This window comes from Microplitis demolitor, chromosome 7 (assembly GCF_026212275.2).
Source record: "Microplitis demolitor isolate Queensland-Clemson2020A chromosome 7, iyMicDemo2.1a, whole genome shotgun sequence".
Classification (NCBI taxonomy): domain Eukaryota; kingdom Metazoa; phylum Arthropoda; class Insecta; order Hymenoptera; family Braconidae; genus Microplitis; species Microplitis demolitor.
The window spans coordinates 18165222-18188322 of NC_068551.1; the positions used below are offsets into that span (position 1 = coordinate 18165222).

Genomic DNA, 23101 nt, shown 5'->3' on the forward strand with positions numbered 1-23101 from the left:
TTATGCATATAGTTAGTGATTAATTCCATCTTCAATGTATAGAATCCTATAAGTGTAATGTAACAGACAGACAATTCATAAATTTTAAAATAATAATAACAATTCATAAATTTATACCTTATTTGAAAATAAGGTATAAAGTATTCAAATTACTCTCGCATTTATTTTGAGATAAAATAAAACCCGGACAAAAATATTTAATAATTTCAGTCATGTTAATTGATATAATAATTATGAAAAAAGAAAAATTGATGTGTACACTTGAAATTTTATTCACCAACAGTCGATAACTTTAATATTTACATATACATATATGTTATATATATATTTGTTTATTTCTAGTAGCACATGGTTAGGATTTGTACAAGTGAAGTGTCTAAAAAACACGTGTCCGCTATTTATTTACTTGTATATAAAAAGGATAAAATTAAAAACTATTTATTTGAAATTAATATTTAACAGTAATAAATTATATATAGTATAGGTTTTATATTTTTATAAAATTGATAATGTCAAAGACAGTTAAAAAAAAAGCTACCACTGAAAAACCAGAGGGGACAAGACTTCCAAATAATAAACCGATATTTCAACGAGCTGTAATTGGTCTTCATGGTAAAATTATCAATAATACATTGAAAATTCACGTACACTCTACAACTCCGGGGCTTAATTTAAATAAAACACCATGGGTAGAACGATGGGATGTCGAAAATGTTATGAATTTATATAGTCCATTTCCTTTTGCTTGCGATCTACCAAAACCTTTATTGCCACCGGCAAAAACTAGAAGACACCGTAAGTTTTATTCAGCAATGTAGTTTTATTATTTTCGTAAAAATAAATTATTATTTTTTTCTAGTCCACACTAATGATGATCCTGCTACCGATATTTTATTTACTAAAAGATATATTAAAGAGGAGATGGATGCGATATTAGACAACTATCAGATGCATCAAAATGGTTTGTTATTTTTTTAATTAAAAAGTACTATTAATAGTATATTGTGTTACAAGGGATGAAACACACGATTTCAGATCAGGGTGACGGCTGACATCACCCGCAGTTAGAAATTGTGTTTCATCCTGAGTTACACACAAGATTTTTAATAATTAACTACACTGGAACTTAAAGTTTCAGTGTCAGAAGCCAGTCAGAAACAAGTTAATTTAATACCAATGGTGTCATCAATTATTAGCATAAGCGTCAATTGTCATTTGCAATTTATAGTTAAGCAGAAACTATAAATACTATTTATTATTGCCACTAATTTTTATAAAACTTAATCACAGTCAGATCTGTCATTTACGTAAATAAAATTAATGGCCTGAAATTACTATTAAAAAAATGACAAGTATCAGAGTTTAAATTGCGAAAGCCTTCAGTCAGCGAGCAGAAACATCATTTGTTCGTTCCCTCGGGACGAAACAAGTTTGTTTCTGCCCACTGACTGAAGGCATCACAATTTACGCGTTTGCTGATATTAATTCGCGGTATTGGTCTGAAATTATCTTCTTTCGACTGGTTGTAGAGACACTGAAACTTGAAGTTTCGATGCTGGTATCATGAAAAATTATGTAGATAATTGAACTAATACTTACTTTTTTAAGATCTCTATTAAGTATATCTAAATCTTTGACATGATGCCCATCGATAAATCGCGTGGCATCTCTCAATAATTTAGTCGCTACTCCTTTGGAATCCAGTGCATCCACAACTGGAGCTATTGTTTAAAATAACTAATGAATTTATAATTAAAAGTAATAGAACACAATAATACTGCTGGTATACGAACAGAATAAAGTTTAATAATCTAAAATTATTGAGAGTTTTTTCTTCGTAATTCTTGCGCGTATTAATAATTTAAATTATCTAATTACAGACCATACTTCCCAATTAAAAAAAGACCTTCAATGGTCTGGTACATATAATAAAGGTGAAACAATATTACCTCGTTATATTGCTAATCTTGCAGATCACATCGAAATGGATCCAGATCCGTATTTTGAAGGGGTAAAGTATTAAATAAATAAAAAAGCTTATTAATAAAACCATTAACCACTTCTTTATAATTAATAATTACTTTTAATTATAGAAATATAATTGGTATTATACCGGTGGATCACTAAATAATCTTTGTTTTAATGGATCTAATTTATTAATTTTTCCTTATGTTAATGATTTAGGTAAATATTAAATTGAAATGTTTATAGATTTATTGAAAGAATAAATTACTAGATAATTAACATATTTTTAGTGGTAGCACCGATAAGTCTTCGAGAAAATTCGCTATGGAAGCCAGCATTAAATAATGCAACTAAAGTAAATATTGATAATACACTTTATGAAACCAGATATAATATTTCGACTGAAAGTTGTAAGTTGCTTAATAATTAATATATAACATTATTTTACTAAATGTTAAGTGAAAGATGTGAACTATTTTTAACTATTCAATTAATAATTTATTGAGCCTAATGGATTACCTTTTACTTACATAAATATCTTGATTGACATGAGCTCTTCTTCTTAATCTTAATAATTTACGTACTCGCAAGCTTAATAACGATATTATTTTATATGTAAGATATAAAATACATAGAATAATTAAGTGTCACTTAAAATTTTGATGAAATATTTTTCAGGTCGACTTCTTGCGAGATTTAAACACGAATGTATATTTTATTCATTGACTGAAAAAAATGGGGAGCTTAATTTAATAGCACTTGATAATAAAGAATCTAAATCTACGCCGTTTATAAGCGCGGATTTAAATCCTATTGATCCGAATCAGTATTGTACATTTAATGTTGGACGTACTTTCGAACTCTGTGATATGGTATCAGGGTAAGTTGTCATTATCTATATAAATATTTTATTAATCAGTAACTAACTACTACGGATGTACGAATAATTTGTACAGAAAAATAATTCGTTCTGAACTAAATGCTAACATTAGATTCAAAATTTCAATCGCATTCATGAATTTTGAAAAATAATAAATTTTTTAAAATTCAAATTTTTGCGGAAGAAAAAAAATCCTAGGCATGAATTTATGGAATAATTATCATAGACTAGTCTAATTTAATAAGCCGAGTTCACCATTAAGTGGAAATTTAATATTCTAAATCTAAGTTGGATATTCGATATTGAATATAATAATTTAAAACTTTTTAAATTCGCGGTTTTACAAATTATTTGAATATTTTATCAACAGAAAATGTTTATCCAAAGGTACTGTTGATATGACAAAAGTTCTTGATGATAGTTGGGGTAGTATTAAATATACATCCAATCCAAATATTGTTGCTTTAACTGACAGATGTTGCCTACATTACATTGATTTAAGAGTAAGTACTTCAACTAAACAATTTAATTGTTTATATAAATTTAAATTTAAATTAAAATTCGAATTAAAATTATAGGTATCGTTAGAGATACCGACAGTGACAATGTGTCCAAAGTATAGATTAGATCGTTGTGACAGTTTATCATTACATTTTCCAAGTGCACGTCCTTCACGTCATTACATTGGAACGTATCACAGTTTCTTAATGTGCGATGATCGCTCACCAGACAAAAGCATTCAACAGAAATGGACTCATCAACTTAGAACTGCTCCTCTAAGTGGATCTGCAATTATGCAGTAATTATTCAAAATATATAATAATTATAAAGTACTTTGATTGGTTAATTAATTAATTAATTTTTGTAGTGACGGAGAAGAATTTATAGTAATATCTAGTCTATTACCATCGGACAAATCGATAATTATAAATACCTGGCAACACTATGACGATCCACACAGTTACCATTTGCCTCGTACCCCGCCAAGTATTTTAGATACTTTGAGAGAATCTCGTTTGTTAGGAAAATGTTTGGATCCATTACTAGCATCGCGACTTGAGTTAAGTGCCATTGGATCTACTTCGATGATTTATGATACGAATGTTTATCATTTTTCTCAAAACTCACTGGGTAATTTTAATTACTTAATTTTATTTGCTAATAAATAAATTATGCTGGTATTAAATCTTGTTTTTTTTTTTTTTTTTTCTAATACAGAAGATATTTTCTATTCGTGTTTCACTCATGACAGTAATGTAGATAGGATGGATTATATTAATGATCATGCTCGTTATGCGTTGGAAGTTTGGGATCGTCAAATATTGAATCAAGAAAAGTCGATAGCGCCTTTAGTGCTTACGGATCGATTTAATATGGCGCATATTTTTGAAAGTAAGTAATTAATTTTATTAAATTTATTAATAAAAGTTGGCTATCTCAATGTTAATATAAAAATTAAGTTATTAAGTTTTGATACCAGTTCTGTTAGCGTTAAATATTTAAAATATTTTTTGGCATTGAAGACACTTTGATATAAATGAGATTATTTTTAATAATGACTTACTACTTAATAATATTTAAAAAAATATTTTTCTCCAAATATTACTTATACTTGAACATATATATTATTCAATCGACATAATAATGATTATATTTTGATAATTTAAATTTTTTCTATAAAATATTTAATGACAATGACTATTTTATTGTGAGATTAAAGTTGTTATGTAGACAATGCAATCCATGACACTTTTAAAAATAAATAAATATTTTAATAAAGATATATATTTAACAAGTGGATCTGCTTAGTTCAACAAATAGAATGTCTTTTAAATAATCGCATTTCTCCGAAATTCCCGATTTCATGTTAACTGTCTTTAATAATACAAAATATATATTTATATTATCTGCTATCAAAGGTATAACTTTATAAAGTTCTTTGCATCTAAAAAAAAAAAAAATAACAAAATTTAAAGTACCAAACTTAATATACTAATAAAATAGTTTATTTATATACATATTTAATAATAGTAATACTAAAAAGTACCTTTGAATTTCTTCCTCTAAAATATTTATGTCATACTTCCGAGCGTCTTGTTTCATTTCACTTAATTTTGTTTCAATATCCAATAGTTGTTTCGTAATATTAATAGATTGGATAAATTTATCTAGAGCTTCGATAACAATTTCCGTTTCTAAAATAAACCCATTGATAATCATCAATTTTGAACGACAGGTTTAATTATTCAATTGCACTCAACTCCATTTACCCAAGCGAAAATATATTATTATGTCATTAAAATCAATTATTATAATCAAGAAGTTATATAGCAAGACTTCTTCTCAGTTCAAATTAAAACTCCTAATGTGCAAGACTTTATTTGGATATGAATATTAATCAATTAACTATTTATTTAATTATTCCAGAGTTTTCCCAAACAGAGTTAAAATATGAACTAGTAGAAGAAGAAAGTTTTCTACCCGAGTACTGGAGACAACCGATAGATAAATTAAAAGAATATGTTGATATATTAGCGCCGGTGATACTCAGCGCTTGGGAGCTAGATGAAGAAGGAGAGACAGTGGCCACAGCGAAACCTCATCAAAAAGTATTGAATTGGCTTGAAACGGCTGCCAGTGGTGAAGTTGATGCACCTGTTGGTTCTTTATCTCAGGAACCGCAAGAAATGCAGTCGTCGCAAGCAAATGACGAGGATTACATTCCATTTACTCCGATAAATTCGCAAGAACTCATAAGTGTCAGTCAGCAACATCAAGAGTATCAAGAAGAGCCAGAATTGGATACTATAGATATTAAAGAAGAAATTATAGATGCTGATATTGATCTTGATATTTTCATGCCCAAGATTAAAGTCGTGTCGCAACGGAAGGATACGAAAAATAAGTCTAAGAATAGTTATATTTCGGGATTTTAAATAATTATCTGATACGAAAATTAATAAACAAAATTGTTCGATTATTTTTTTAAGAATTTAAATATTTATTTAAATTATTAATAAAAATATATGTTTTTATGGATTAAAATCAAAGTATAAGTTTAGTTTGGGTGAAAATAAAAATTTTATTTTAACATTTAAATATACATTAACTTAAAAAAAAAAAATTTATATTTATAATTTTTTAGATTATTTATTAATGCGATTTTAAGAACGATGGTGTCCATTTTGATACCAATGTTTTGTTACTTTCATTTTGAGTTTTCATCATTTCGTCTTCTCTAATTTGTTGCTAAATTAAAAAATTTAATATTTATTTAATTGTTTCAATAATAAATATTTGAATTAAAATTAAAAGTTGAAAAATATACTTACTATTACTCTTTCTCGGTTAGCCTTAAATGCTTCGATAGGATCATCGAATTGTTGATAATACAATAAAGCGTCACGCATATCGTCAATCTCTAACGCAGCAAGAGCTGAGAAAATATTTAATATTATTAATAGTTTATAAATGATTATTTTTATTTTTAAACATTCTATTAAATATGTACTACCTTTGAGAAACGCTGTGAGGTGGAACAACGTCGTGTCATCATCGTTACCCTTCCATCGAGGTATTTTGAACAAATTTGCTGGGTGAAGTTTTACGCTATTTGGATTCCAGTCTACTACAATTACCTATAAAAGACAGAATGAAATGACTTGAAAAAATGGCAAGTATCAGAGTTTAAATTACGAAAGCCTTCAGTCAGCAAGCAGAAACATTATTTGTTCGTTCCCTCGGGACGAAACAAGTTTGTTTCTGCCCACTGACTGAGGGCATTCACAATTTACGCATTTGCTGATATTAATTCGCGGCATTGGTCTGAAATTATCTTCTTTCGACTGGTTGTAGAGACATTGAAACTTGAAGTGTCGATGCTGGTATCATGAAAAATTATGTAGATAATTGAACTAATACTTACTTTTTTAAGATCTCTATTAAGTGTATCTAAATCTTTGACATGATGTCCATCGATAAATCGCGTGGCATCTCTCAATAATTTAATCGCTACTCCTTTGGAATCCAGTGCATCTACAACTGGAGCTATTGTCTAAAATAATTAATAAATTTATAATTACAAGTAATGAAACACAATAGTATTGATTTAAATAAAATAAATACCATTGCTGGTTCCGCTGTGAAAATGACAACTTCAAAGCACTGCGATAGACTTTCTAGAAATTGATCAACGCCCGGGCGTTTTTTGAACCTCCAGCCGGTTTTATACTACAAGGAAAAATAATTTAGATAATAAATAAATATATAAACAATTTAAAATCAATAAGTAAAATCATATTACCGTCCATTCTGGATGAATTAATACGTCAGTCAATTCTAATACTACAGTCGGCGGGTGAAGGTACGGGTGTTTCAGTGGATCTGGTAATAATTGTTCTCTACTTGGTTCTTGGATGAACTAAAGTTAATTAATTATTATTATTATTATCATTACTAATTATTGTGAGTGTGTATGTAGTTATCAATTAGCAATTTTTTAATAAATAAATAAAATGTGTGGAATAAAAATTAAAAAATTCGTATTCAAATATTTAAAAAATCAGCGCGCGCATTTTTTTTCAATTTCATTATTTGAAATAATTTATTTATTTATTTATTCAAAATTTATAAATTATCTCATGCCTGCTACATTCATACTCATCTAATTGTCAATCATGGTGACCACAGATTTTTATTTTTACAGAAAAAAAATTTATCGGATATTTTTTTAAAAAAAAAAAAAAAAAAAAAAAAAATAAGTAAAAATTTTTCCAGCTTTGCGACGAAATTTCCTGACTTTTCTAGTAGATTTATAATTTCCTGACATGTCCAGGTTCGTCTAGAATGTGGCCACCATGCCAATATTTATTAAGTTGATCATAAAACACTTACTTTAGTCCAATAATTAATTCGATCAAGAATACGATTCCATAGACGTGGGAAATAGGGTAAATGTGAATATTCATCCTCGATGACATTGCCTTTGCTATCATACTGTGGTACTGATAATTGATAAATATAATACCCACCCATTAAGCCAAATATTATTCCGCATGGAATCATACTGTATTTGGTAAATTTCCATGTCATTTCGCGTTGTTTTCTAAGCTCTTCTTCGTCAATATCCATATCATCTTTTGGAGGAATTGGAGGAACTTGTTTATTATCTGTTTTTTCTTTTACATTTTGTGCAAATGGGATTGTGGGCGATGACGACTTGATGTTTGTTAAGCTACCAGCTATTTTAGTTCGATTATCTATTTATCAAAATTTAAATTTATTAATTTTAATTTAAATAAAAGTTATTAGAGCTAGATTATGAAAAATGTATCTTGGGAATACAAACACGTGCGATTAGGTTAGAGCTTAGTTATTGATTTATGACTTACTTTGTGTGGTAAATTTGCATTTTTGTATTGATGGCAATAAACTTATTCGTGCTATTGGTTTCCGTAATGTTGAGTAAGAATTAGTGACATTGCCGTTGTATATTTTGTATAAAATTCGCAAATTTCGAGCGGCGAAAGCCATTGCGTTTACACTACGAATACTACGATTTTATTGTTATTTTTTTATTGGCTGCTTACTCGTTGTGATGAAATGCAAAGAATGGAAAAAAGTACAGATAGTTATTTTTTTCATTGTTGGTAAAAGTGTTGTCTGTTATATCTAGTATGTATTTTTTTAAATTTGACAGTTGGTAAGACGAATTATTACTTATACCCTGATAGCCACCTTAACTTCAAACTACGGCCGTATTTTGAAGCCATCTTGAAGGAAAATGTTGGAGAGTAAGAGTTACCTTTAAGTTGACAGTAAATTGTCTGTAACTTGAATTCAATTTGACAACAAGTGTTACTGTCAGAAAATGACGTTAAGTTGATTGAAAGTTTCACTTGAAATTGACGGCAAGTTTTTCTGTCAAATTACTTTCAGATACGACAATTGATTTGCATCAATTTGAATGCAAGTATTATCCAGCCAGGACTTGCCAGAAACTTGGTGTTAAGTTAGCCGAAAATGTTTCACTGCAGAAGTTCTCTGATAGCCAGAGTTTCTGATCAGAAAGTTGGTCTACATGAGTTGCGACCAATTTGACAACTTTCAGTTGTGCGACTGTTGACTACAAGTTGCTCAAAAAACTTGGCGACAATCTACTGCCGTAACCTGTCACCAAGTTGGCACTTCCATAAGTCGACGACGATTTTCCGAGAAACTTGTTGACAACTTTAAGGTCATATAACTGTTGACTACAAGTATGTCAGAAAGCTGTCGACAGGTTGCGGCAGTAGATTGACGCTAATTTCCTGGGAAAATTGGTAACAACTTGTAGTCAAAAGCTACAAAAGCTAAGAGTTGTTGACAACTTGCTGCCAAGTTAGTTGCTACCAATGTACACTAACTTCTTGAATAGAAAGTCTGGCTTTTAAGAAGTTTATAAATTTTTATACTATTGCGGTGATAATGTCTAGTACACGTAAAAAATTTCATTCAAATTTTTGCTCTCTTCCACACGTAAAGTCACAAATAAACTTGATGTAAAATAGCAGCTTTAATTTAACGTCAAATTTATATGTTATTTTAGGTATAAGAGAGCTAAAAAGTTTAAACTTAAATTTTTGATATATACTATATATATATATACGTCATCGAGATGTCAAAAGTTTCATTTCAATTTCTAAGCTGAAACTCTGGTTTCCTGGGTAGGGTTAAATTTTAAATAATTCGTTCTACTTAAGATGAGTCTGAAATTTTTTCTCTATCAAACTCAAGTCGACAAACGGTACTATCTTTGTTGCACTTGCGCAGTAAATAGAAATTTTGTCCACGTTTTTTTCTTTAGAAGCGTCGTAGTAATTTTGGTCTGTTTTTCTCTCAAACAAAATCTCTAGACATTACTCTATCTGTCATTACTGACAGACATTAATCTGTCAATCGCCGTTATCATTTTTAAAAAATGCGGACAAAGTTTCCATTTACTGTGCAAGTGCAACCGTTCGTCGACTCGAGTGTGATAGAGAAAAAAGCAGACCCCTCTTAGAGGTAATCTAAGACCACCCCTCTATATTTTTTAATTATGTTCAATCATTATCAATTGTCAGAACAAAATTTGAAATTTCGAATTATAATTTTGACATCAACATTTTATTGGAATTTACTTTTAAAATGTACTTACACACTTGGTAATAAAATTCCGATAGTAAATAATTACAATAAAAAATTAATTCAATTATTGGCACCTGAATTTTTAAAATGTTTAATTAAGAAAATTTTGTAGAAAAAAATTAAATCAAGACCCAACACTAAATTCCAAAAATAGGGTCATTTACATTTTAAATTATTCTCGATACTTTATAAATTGACAAAATGTTTTATTTAATTGATCATTTATAAATAAATGAGTAGCTGCAAGTAATGAAATAATTCGAGAGCGCTTTAAATATTAACTTACATGACTCTAGTATAATGACTTGGTTTCATCTATAACGAGAAATAAAAATAGAGTTTATTTAATCAATATGGCTGTCTAGTAGTAGAAATAGTGATACATTTTTAACTGAAACCTTTGGAAAATAAATAAACGTCTGTCAATGAGTTCACTCACTGCGCTACATTGACAAATAAAATCGATTATCCATTACACTTTAATGAAAGAAAAAAAAAATATATATTTTTTATTCTTTTAGATTTCTATTATTATTAATAGCTTGTTTACATGTCAGTACATGAAAATCGATTGTTGAGGACTATCGGATTAAAATCTCTATATAATTTAAAATGAATCATTATACAAAAAAAAGTATATATGTATTCATGTTGTCATGAAAATTTTAATTGCGGTGAATTTCAATCGGTGGAAAATGTAGAAAAAAATTCTTAAAAATTTAATTAAAAATTTTTGTAATATTTTTTGTGTAGTGTAATTAAAAAAAATCTTTTAAAAAAATACAATGAAATGAAATAAAATAAAGTAGGATGGGTAGAGTATGTATTTAAAAATCATTGGAATCAATTTAATTAAATTCAACGCAATTTACTCTGAACTCGACCGATGACCCTACTCGTTGTGAGTTAAAGCTACCCTCTCTGACATTTCCAAATGTCTAACCAACCAACCAGCCACCCACCCTCCCAGTCTACATCATCCCCCTTTGAGCCTGCACATGATTCAAGCACAGGGTGTTTCAAATGTATTCGTTCGTCAAATGAATTTGCTTGCAGGTTTGCTGAGTAAATGCTGCCTGACAACTTTTATATCACTACATTTTAGTCTCTGTGACAAAAACCGGAAAGTATTTTCTTTAATTTTTATTTTTCATTCAAATTTTCTAGGTTAAAAAACAAATATCAGTTTAGAGAAAAAGACCGCAAAAGAGACCCAGACCAAAATTAATTTGAATTTTTTTTTAAACTGAAAATTGCGTAAAAGAAATAATGAGACAAATTAGGTCGGTTAAATTTGAAATCAACTTTTTAAAAAGATTTTTCGAATAATTTAACTGAAATTAATGATTAATTTCTTTTTAGTTACCGAAACAAAAATTAAGTTTTTAAATTTTTAATTTGCCTAATATTTACATGAATTTTTAAATAACTTGACCTTAGTATAATAGAGATTTAAAATTTGTTAAATAATTAATAAATTTTAAAAGTGTCAGTAAGTAGGACAAATAAATATTAAGTTCAATAGTTCTGGCAACGTCAAATAATTAAGATACTGAAGCAATTTTCACAAGATATTTACAGAACTATGAATAATTTATAGTCAGAAGTCTTTGTAGAGTCACTAATTAGGGCATTTATAAATAAATAAAAAACAATTTTATATTAGTCAAATACTACATATATACAGTGTAAAAAATGGGGAGTGAACTCCGAGTGATTATGAATTTTATTTAAATCCGAGTTCACAGTCACTCGGAGTTCCAGAGTAAAAGAAAATTATGCATATGGAGTAAATATGAGTTCGTTTTTTTCAGCTGTGATTTCGGAGTAATCTGGATTTTATTTAACTCCGGTTCGGAGTTATAATATTAAATTAAACTCTCCTTCAAAGTGAATTTCACTCCAGGATTAAATAAATAAGCAACCATTCGCTCCGCATTCACTCCGGATTTACTTGTCTAATTTTTTATTTGAATGATTCATTTATTTCTCAGTCTGATAAAGTATAAAGTTTAAGTGAAATAAATATTTATAAAAGTCCATACAAGCGAGGTTGATAAAAAGAGTTTAAAAATAATAAAGTAAAAAAAAAAATTTTAAAATAACGTAGATGTTAGTTGCATCAGTCGTATAATCGAAATATCGCGTGTAAAACTTGCTTCGCGCTAATTCCATTACCAGAGGGAATAAATTTATGTACACTGCACTAGTACAATACACACCAGCCCCTAACTCACAGTACAATAGTACACTACTTTTTTTTTATCCACCAAATGATCTAACACTGCGTTTGTCACGTGTGGCTTGCACGTTAAAAAATAATAATATATATATGTATACCTGAAAACATACATCTATACATTGATCCATGTATAAATATAAATATAAATATAATAGTATTCACATGTATATATATTATAATACAAATAAATGCAGTAACAAAGTTACAGCTAATAACAATAACACGGTAAAGATAAATGACGTCAAGTGTACAAATGTAATTTTGTTTGCGTGGTAATGTATTTGGTTTTGATGTATTATATTGTATATTGTATGCACACATGAGTATGAGCATGAGCATGAATGTGAACATGAACACACGTATAGGCGATATAAAATTAGTCAATTGCTAACAAACACGTTATGACACGTGGAAACATGATTAATTATTTAAAAATTTTCTCGACGGTAAACATGACGAATTGGCGAAAAATTTTAATTGTAAAACAAACTTAACTTTCAAGAAGCTGTTACTGTTAACTCAAGTCTTTGTTACTGTAATTAATATTAATACTGTACTATACTTTATGGACATGGTAAGATTCAGCTGTGTTGTGAATAAATGGATTTTTTATTTTGAATTTTCTCGTTAACTTTGCGGTATTATGTCTGTAGTTATTTAGCGGTCATTGCTTTTGTTATTGTGACTCTTTTAGAGTACTCACTCGGGGTAGATGTATGTACAGTTGGGGCATAAAGACACTGGAGTGTAAAAGAAAATGAAATAGCATGGGACAAGTAATGAAAGAGAATGGATAAATTAAAATAAGATCAGAGTATGAGGAAGAGGAAGAAATAAAAGGAAGTAAAATAAAAAAAGGAAAGCTTTCTTGTTCTTATGGTTGAGCATCGTCGAAACGACGGAGCACGGCGAAGAGTAACCACTTGGTCGTAACGCGAAAATTAATGTCCTGCGTGTTTACGAGCGGGCGCGAGCACGTTGGTTGGAAAAAAGTCGTGACGGGTATAGTAGCTCTCAAACTCTGGACTCTGGTACTCTGTTGTGTTCTGGTGTTTTGCACGGTGGTAAATGTATAGACAAGTACACCAGAGAAAGAATCAGTGAGTGAGAGTGAGTGAGAGGAGGCAAAGAGCAGAGGGATTGAGATGAAGTGAATAGAAAGAGAAAAAAGTGTATGGATGAGAGTTGTAGTAGAAATACCCAGCAGAAGAGCTAGCCCGGGCTCTCTCTGAGCCCTGGGCTCTCGGTTGGATCGTTGGTCGTTGCGTCTCTTGCATCGTTGCCGGGGGCTGACGTTCTCGAATAATGAACGACGTCGAAAGTACCGTCGGGTAACTATAGTCAGAGCGAGAGGGATTGAGATTGAGAGAACTGGGTAGATGTAGCCAACGTGGGAAATCTGCGGAAACTAGACCGAAAGGATTTTTTAATGTTCATTTTATCGCTGGTTGACGTATAAAAATAAAAATAAAAATATATGTATAAAGCTTTGTAAATGAATTTGGATCTGTGTTTATTTTTACTTTTTTTTTTTAATCTAATCTTGTTTGTTTGCATTATTAATTTTTTTTGTTTCAACTCAGGAAATTTTTTTTTACAAAAATAAATATAGAAAATTTTTTTTATTCACATTACTTCAGCTATTGTACTATAAATAATAAAACTAATTTCCAAATGTTTAAAAAAAATTGTCTTTTAAATTTCGGTTAAAATGGAGTAACCGAAAATTTTTTTTTCATGTCTTTTAACTAAATTTTACATGCATGCTGATTCATATGTAAATTTTAGTAAGGAATGTGATTTTTAACACAATTCAAGAGTAAAACGTTAAAAAAAATCAATTTTCAAAAATTATTCCGTGCGCGGCAAATTGCTTACGAATTATTGTATAAGTAATGAATTGCAATTTAAAATCATTTTAAAATATATAATTTGTTCACAATCACCATTTTTAGATACCCCTTCTACCATAGGAGTCCTTAACAATAAGTAAAATGAATTTTTATTTGACTCTGTCATAGTAACTAGCATCACTACTCTGTAAAAAATCGAGAGTGAATACGGATTTTATTTAAAATTCACTCCGAAAGAGATGAAATATATAAAAAATCATCCATTTCACAAAAACTCCTTTGAAATAAATTTCTTTCCAAAGGAGAGAATAAATTAAAAATCATCTACCCCGCAAATTTTTTACAATACAGTAAAAACGTTCTCCGGAAATTCGAAATAAAAATTTTTTCATAATTAAACATTAAATTCCATTATAACAATGATGTAGCCATAATTATGCTTATGATCACATCATAATGAATTTAATTAAAGTTCCGCCTGCTTATATTATACAAGTATGATTTAATTTTACCAACTTGATGTGTAATCTAACTTTAGCATAATACACACATGTCCATTATTATTATCATTGTTATTAATATTATTAATATTCCAATTATAACCCTCAATAATATGAAGATGCTCTAATTAATACATCCGAGTTAAAATCATTATTAGTCTAAAAATAAATAAATATACATAGCTCGGATACTTAAATGAAAAGTCTACAAGAGCTTTGATTAAAATATCTCAAGAGATCATTTCATTTTTTTTTTTTTTCTATTAAGCAGAGTTAAATATACCTTTATAAATATAATATATAAATTAGATGAAATAAAATAAGTATCATCTTTAAATATATGTATATATAAATAACTAAATATATTTAATAATGTATAGTAAAGATACATATTTACGGGAATGGTGAATGAAAATGTGCGTGCATACCTGCGGTCTCATACCACCCAGGTGTTGTAAGTGTCGGTACGTAACGCCTGAGTGCGTTGCAACAGGACGAGCCGAGTAACTGAAGAGTGAGTGAGTGAGTATGTAAGTAAACGTTCTTATTCTTACTCTTATAACGATTTCGTAGATAATTACGGTGGTGTGAAGTGAATAAATATGTATATAAATGTTAGTACGGACTTACTCCGACCTCACACGTTTGGTTTTAATAAAAAACGACTTCATCTTATTTTTAAATGGTCGAATTATTAAATGAAAAATTTAATGGTATAATAGACTGGTTAATTTTACATATTTATTTATGAATAATAGTACAAGTTACGGCGGGTATTATAAATTATAAGTCTACTTTAACCCTCAAACTATTCCATCTTGTCGCAAGTAGAGCTCCCTTAATGCATTATATGCTAGTTTCGACGTGATTTTAACTATGTGTCCGAGAGTAATAAATTTAGATTAAATTTAATAAATTATTTTACCTTAACACTCTCTTGGTACGGTAACAAAATGTCCGACAGTAAAATATCTGCAAAACAAAATAATTATGTCATAAAATTATAGTAGTAGTGGTCTAAACATGCTACTAATTTTGGTTGAAATAATAGTACTTAACTTATGTAATCGAAAAATTTTCATTTTTGTTCGATCTTTAAATGATACCGGATGCCATTTTTATCCCAGACTATTTTCAGTCGATTTTTTTGAAATTTTCTCAATGGAAACACATTATAAAAATTTTTGGTGTGAAAATGGTCCTCGAAGACTTTCCACGGTCTGCTCAGTGTGAATCGACGGTGTGAAATGTTAACCGGTGTACTTCTAAGACGGTATGAGTGTTTTCTTTCACATCGTTCGGTGTTAATAACTCAAGTATTGTCCGATAATGTAACCTGTAATCAAAAATTATCAAATAATATATACACTGATGAAAAAGTTGACTTGATTCAAGAGAAAAAATCTTGAACGAAGAATACTATTTTAAAGAAAATGATTTCCTTGAGTCAAGAGAAAAAATTCTTGAACTAAGAGACTTTTACTTGAACCAAAAATAATTTCTTGGCTCAAGAATTTATTCTCTTGACTCATCTTTTCTCTTGAATAAAGTCAACTTTTTTATCAGTGTAGGTTACAGCACGAGTTAAATAATATTATTATTATTGATGTCGATTATTTTAAAATAAAAATTAAATGTCTATCGTCGAAGTTTTGAGAGTTTCAAATAAATAACTTATATATTTACGCCGTAGATGGTGTGAACGTTTTAATTCACACCGGCAGTGTTAAAAATTTAACACCAATGCATTCACACCGGATGGCGGACTCAAAATTGAAGAACTAGCTGGGTCGTCTGCTGACAATTGAGACTTTCGACATTGCCCAGAAAAATGTACCATTCATGCTTTGGAATAAAGATCTTTTTTGGAAACCCCACGTACAGAAAAGTCTATGGCGTAAATCTGATTTTTTTTAAATATCGAAATTTAAAAAAATGCCGCGTATGAGTAAAAAAAAAAAATTTTTTACGGTTTTTTTTTTTAATGAAAATCCAAAAAGTCTCATCAGGATTCTTTGTAGAGGTAAGAAATATGTTCTAGAATTAATTCAAAGAGAAATTTTGAAAACTAGTGATCATTGTTTCAGGATGGGGTCAAAATGTCGCCGTATCACACGTATGTCATTTCACAGACTAGTGTCAGTTAAGGGGTAAAATTAATATTTAATAGATTAAATTTTACTCTCAGGAAGTCACAGTGATTAGGAAAAGGTTTCTAGTATAATTATTAAAGAATTATCCATTAATAATTAGCAAAGGGTTTAATTACAGCCTGAATATTTTATTCGGAAACAATAAATCTGGAAATGAAGCTCATAAAAACGGTTAAATAGTATAAAGCGAGGGACATATTAAGTTGTAGTTGTTGTTGTTGTGTATTTAACTTTATTTAGTTGATTGTTTTTTTGTTTTTAAGTACAATAAAACAAAACTACAGCAAGTACAATAAGTAGAGAGTAGTGTAGTAGGTATACTGTTAGAAGGAATGTTAATGGCGTCGCAGATGTTGGTGATATTAAACGCCTCCTGGCTGTGTTCATACAACACCCAACGAATTGGAGTAAAATCGTTTTCGTATCCCGCCAAGCGTGTTGTTCACGGTGTCTTGAGTTCTTTGGAGCTTACAAACCATCTCACGAGAGCTTCACTGCGGCGTTTTAAAATAAAACGTGTGAAGAAGATGAGGTAGAAAAAGTAAGAGAAGAAAGGATAAAAATAAAAAATTTAAAATACCAAGATGTACATCACAATGATGAGAGCTTTCGTTAAAAGGTTCGACGTTCATTATCCCAGTCGTGGGTTCAAATAAAAATGGGGTTGAGTTGAATCCTTACTGATTATTTCAACCGTGTGCATATTTTTAAAAAAGAAGGAAATCGTTCTCTTTTCACCTCCTAGATGCGCTTCTTTGCTAAAAAATTCCTTTAATCTCAACACGCCATATATTTCTTCATATTTTGTCTATATAAAATGCGCTGGATTTATTTTTAAGATTATCACAGACACGATTAAATTCAAATATTTAAAAAGAATCAAATTTTGATATTATTGGCCAGTTACATGCTCTCATGTTAAAATGTCAGCCCCGCGTAAATGAAATTAAATTCAAAAATTTCTACAGCAGTTGCTACTTTGTACGGTTTATAAAAAATTCTCACTGTAATGCCTCATAAATTTTTATTAACATTTAATGACATCACGCGTTCGGGGTACGAAATCTTGACTTTATTAGACTGTTTATGTTTTCATATTTAGCGTAGAGATAAGAAAATATTATAAATAGGCAGAGAAAAAAAAAATAAAATATAATGTTCTTTATTTCATATTAAAGTATATGCTTAAAATACTACTTATAACAGGTATATGTTCAGCTGTTACTGCAGCGCTCGCAGCAATAATAATCCTTCGCGCGTAATGTAATATGCGTGCAGGCCATATCCAACGCGGCATATGGCTCAACATGCGGGCTCTTGGGAATATTGAGAGAACACTTTTGGCTAGAAACTACTACTAGTTAACTGTCTGACTAAACTTTAGATAACTATATCGGTATACTTTATTGGATACTTACGAACAACTTTCTATACACACATTTGTATATCTATGTACATATTTCTATAAGTATATACATCTATACATACATGTATATAGTACATAAACACGGACATAGAAAGTGTTACAGAAATTACTTAAAAGTTATGCCCATGCCAGGAAAATAATCATTTTTACATTTTAATCTACTGGTAAAGTTATTAAACTGTTGACAAGTTCATTATCATAGTAAATAATATTTAGACACTTTGACAGTATAACTTTTGATGTTTAAAGGCTTATAATGACGATGATGGGCATCAGCAAGGGACGAATAATAACATAAATTAATTCCAGAGTACCGTAAATGTAAAAACAATTTTAATTACTGCAATTGAAGTGAGGTCATGGGGATTCCCGCGGTATGTTAACCCTTTTACGACAGCATCGATTTTTGAGTATTGTACGTATCTATATATGTGAGTGTAAATGAGTGTACATATGTGTATGTGGGTACAGAGGATGAGAAACGAAAAGGTTAAGCTGGTAGTGAGCATATAAAATTTCTTGGAAATTAAAGCCGACGGTAGGATCCAGCGATTGAATCGGCGAAATGGCACGCCGCGAACAAGTACACGTAATTAGATGCCCTATCTTTTGGCTAATTAAGTGAGTTTTAAGTTGACTAATTAGGCCATCTGAGCGAAGCACCAGTGGAATACACGGCTATATATATATGTGTATTACTCTCTTTAATTCTGTCGCGCGACCGCGAGTTCACGTTTATTGGTATGGAAGGCAAGACGCGGATCTTCTTTTCTTATATTTCTTTTGATCATGATAACGTCTCTCGTTTGCCTGGCTCTCAACAACAACCCTTTTGTGTGTACCGTAGGATTGAAAGGATCTTTTAACCCCTTGACTGAGAAGAATAAGAAGACGATGGAGGATGAAGCTGAGCATGACCATCATTCTCGTGTTCTGATAATCTACAAACAGTGTACATGCAGAAAAATAAATTCAAATTAAAATTTAACTCAAGATTTATTTTTTCCTGTTTATTTTCATTAACCCAATTAATTATCAATCATTTTAAATATTTTTTTCCAACTCGTTCTTTCTAATTGATTAATTATGTCTACGGACATAATTTCGCGGGTAATTATTTGAAAGTGACTGCGCATTTAATTAATTTAAATTCATAAGAAAATGGTTTGCTATTAATGTATTTTTTTTTGTAGAAATCTGTTTGTTTTGAACCAAGAATCCGATTTCAGATCAGATCCTCATTTAAGCTTTTGGACTTTAAGCTCATTAGACCGGAAGATCCAGGTTCTGGAAGGTGTAGAGAATCTAAAATTACTCTACTAACAACCTTAAACGATTAAATCTGTCTACTAGAGAGCCGCTCAGCCACTGAAACTGTTCGAACCACGATTTTAGTCCGGAGACTTGTTTTAAAGCCGATACTTATTAGCTTTTGGGTTTCAAACTCATTAGACCATCCGATTTTTAAAGGTCAGTTTTAGTGATTTTTTTAATACACCAAAAGCCTCAAATTTTTTATCACATAAATCTGTCATTGCAAAAATTTTACGACAAAAAACACCATTTATTTTCCAAACAAATCACTTGTTGTAAGTACACTGATTTCGTTGCTACAACGAAATAATTATTCTGTGTATTGGCTCGATAGCTCCGGTATTGGAAACCGATAACAGTAAATTAATTGTAAAGACTTGGAGTGTTAATAATTTACTACAAATAAATAAATATTTAATTTATTAACCTATTTCGGATAATCGTGAGTTAATGTTATATACTTTATCCACTTGGGGATATCAAAGACGTTAAAAATGCAAATTACTCTAGTAATAGGAGCAATAGTAGGGTATATATATTTATATATTAACTTTGATAGAAAGAACAGACTAAGAAAGAAAGAGAGATCAAAGAAGAATAGTCAGCTAAATGGTAAGGAGTCCAGTATAATGTACAATGTAATGTACTTGTGTCTTGCCAAGTCGGTGCCTCGTTAGTAACACTTCTAATTCAACACTCGACATTAATATACTGACCCGAATACCATTAGCTGATGAAGCGGATTTTTTTCTACCCCTTTAAAAGTTATTTTTCTGCTGCGTCAGCATTCAAATATGTTTTGTATTTCTTCTGTTTGAATATTTTTTAGTTCCTCGGCTAATATATAACTCTGAAAAAATAATGACATTGTCATTTACTGCGTAATTTATCAAAGTTTATATTTTTATATATATTTTAAATCTTTTTGTTACGTGTAAGTACATTTTGAATTTTCTTGTATCACTGGCGATGCTTACTCTTAGCTACTTACTGCTCTTTTATTCTTCTACTTCTTGTCCGTGACATGACGATATGAGTTGTGTTTTGTGTGCTGTTACTAGCAGTGTGTGGTAAAAGAGCCGCAATGTCTGTACGTGAGAGTCGTTCTTCTTCATACAGTACACAGTATAGTAGGTACTTGATCGTCACTGCGGTCGTTACCCGGGTTTTTGCGGCAACTCAAATGAGCCGTCAAATGACTAGAACCCGGTGTGGCGTCCGAGGCAGACTTTAACCATTTGTTGCCACCGACTTTCTTTGCACGCTTCAATCGAGACCGTTTAAAACTCTTTTGCCTCCTTTAATCTTCGTATTTTACTTTTTACACTCCTATTTTTATATATTTCTTCATTTCTTTTTTCATCATCTCTAATAGTCTGTTTGATGATTTCATACAACAGAGATCTAAATGCACATCATTTTTTATTTTTTATTTATCACTGAGAAAAATCATAAATGATCATCTTATTTTTATGCTGAAAACTTACTGCCAGTGAATTAATTTGTCATAGTAAAGAAGTTTGACACTTAAAGTGACACAATTTTATTCAGAATTCCGTCGAAAGAATTTTTCCTGATGAAGGCTTTCAGCGATGAATCCCGGGGTTTTTTTTTCTTTCAAACGTAAAATGTTTTTGGGCCTGGGCTTGACTGCGTACAAATTATTTTAGTTTGGGAAAGAAAAACTGGAACAAATAAGTTGCGGTCACTTTATTACATTTTTTTTTTATCTCTTGTATGACAAGTTTTTTTTTTGTTGTTAAGGGTCGTTTGGGTAATTAGAAATTTCTATTCATTATTAATAATGGAAGGACCGGGCAAATAGAGATGTTGGGGGTAAAATAAGACACCTAAAATTTTTTTTTTTTTAAATATTTTTAATTTTATTTCTACAATTATTTTTAGCGGTTTAAAGTACTAAGGATTTGAATTGTAGATCATATTTCTTATAAAAATTTAAATATGAATGACCATGCTTGTAAAATTTTCTTAAAAGATGTGAATAAAAAAAAATTTTCTTATTTTCTAGACTTCTCCATATTGCTCGAAAATAAAAAAAATAAAATTTAATGGCAATTGAAAATTTGTATTATTTATTTGAAATATAAGCGATGAGAAAAAGTTTTAGCGTATCCAGGATCAAAAAAATGAATTTTTTTAGCGTTTCCATTTCGCCTGCTTTCTCCTCAATATTAAAATATTCAAATTAGATTCATTAAAAAAATAAGAATGTCGTTCTTTAGAAAATTTATAATAATATAAATATAAATTCATAATAAAATAAATTGTAGAGTTAAAAATATTTTTTAATACTTTGGGTATTTTTGAAATAATATAATGATCTTGTTATTTTGTGATAAAATAATAATCGGTCGGATAAACAGACATAATAATATAAATTGGCGAAATAAGTCAAGCATTTAAAAATATATTTTAAATAAAATTATGATGAGGATTTATATTAAAATATTTATACTTAAATATTTTCTCAAGCTTATTTATATGATTTGATAACTATTCTCATTAAAATGAATATCATAAATAACTTCAATAATATTGTCAGTACAGCGGAATATTAAAGTTAGGAACAACAAAGTACTGTAAGTTATATAATAATTATATCCGCGAAAACTTTAACAAACTCGCGTCTATTTATACTAGCATAAATTTATACTTAAATAACAATAATAATAATATTGATAATTAAAATAAAATTGAATTATAAAAATAAAAATAAAATTTTTATAATAAATAAACAATATAATAGAACATATTTATTACTTTAAATTCAATTTTACGGCTCTGTATACGATAAAAATGTCAAAAAAAATATGACGATCGTTGTACATGTGAATTCGTTTGTTTTTTATTATATATATATTTTTTTTTAATACCAATATATCAAACGGTGCAGCTGTCAGTCAGTCAATCAATACTTTTTTTGTCAATTTTATTACTCATTGACATATTGTACAATCACTCGTGTATCGCCGTCGTGTCTATGGCATTCACCAATTAATAACAATAGCAATTCTATAAAAAACGTTTGAACAAAAAAAAATATATATACATACATATAAAATGCGCCGAAACGTCAATTGGTGTTATGAATTTTTAACCAGTGATCCACTTCGGCGAGAAATTTTTTTATGGATTTACAATTTTCTCATTACTTACACGACAGTAAGACTAATTTTCTCAATTATTTTTATAATATATTATCATATATTTTTGCTGATTATTTGTTCACGTTCATAAGCTTTAAAAAAATGTAAGTTCAATTTTTAAATTATTTGAATTTTTTTTATGAGTAATTTCTAATTATTATTTTTTAAATTCCAGAGTTCCTACCTCTCAGTGTTTTATACAAAAGTTAAATCATGTTTTTTTTTTAAATAAAATAATTTAATCATTTGTACAGAATTGTATAATAAAGTATACAAAATATTAAAATATAACAAGAGGTTGGATGTTGGATGTTGATGAAGAGAAACGAATAGTCACTATATATTTATATATATGTTATAAGTGGATATATTGTACTGTAAAATAATGATGGGTACGTCGCACATGATGGTGCATAGGGGAAGCAATGAGTAAA

General features: G+C 29.4%; 2 protein-coding genes and 1 long non-coding RNA gene across 3 annotated transcripts in view; 1 reads left to right on the top strand and 2 right to left on the bottom strand.

Annotated features, from left to right (window-relative positions):
• Positions 1 to 337: 337 nt before the first annotated feature.
• LOC103574139 (uncharacterized) lies at positions 338 to 5899 on the top strand. The gene is made up of 11 exons (XM_008553516.3): positions 338 to 795; positions 860 to 961; positions 1881 to 2011; positions 2094 to 2184; positions 2256 to 2375; positions 2644 to 2845; positions 3216 to 3348; positions 3424 to 3644; positions 3714 to 3976; positions 4064 to 4237; positions 5273 to 5899. The coding sequence occupies exons 1-11, from the start codon at positions 510 to 512 to the stop codon at positions 5779 to 5781; spliced, it is 2232 nt and encodes a 743-aa protein (XP_008551738.1). The 5' UTR covers positions 338 to 509; the 3' UTR covers positions 5782 to 5899.
• Positions 5900 to 5903: 4 nt separating this feature from the next.
• LOC103574140 (mitochondrial import inner membrane translocase subunit TIM50-C) lies at positions 5904 to 8438 on the bottom strand. Its single transcript, XM_008553517.3, has 8 exons — positions 8236 to 8438; positions 7739 to 8103; positions 7149 to 7265; positions 6971 to 7075; positions 6771 to 6899; positions 6360 to 6483; positions 6178 to 6281; positions 5904 to 6094 (listed from the first exon to the last, which is right to left on the bottom strand). Exons 1-8 carry the CDS (start codon positions 8375 to 8377, stop codon positions 5999 to 6001), a joined length of 1182 nt encoding a protein of 393 aa, XP_008551739.1. The 5' UTR covers positions 8378 to 8438; the 3' UTR covers positions 5904 to 5998.
• A 7374-nt stretch (positions 8439 to 15812) lies between these two features.
• Positions 15813 to 23101, bottom strand: part of LOC128668224 (uncharacterized) — a 126659-nt gene continuing 119370 nt past the window's right edge. The window contains exon 3 of the long non-coding RNA XR_008403989.1: positions 15813 to 15943. This is a non-coding gene — a long non-coding RNA (uncharacterized LOC128668224). The remainder of the gene's footprint in view (positions 15944 to 23101) is intronic.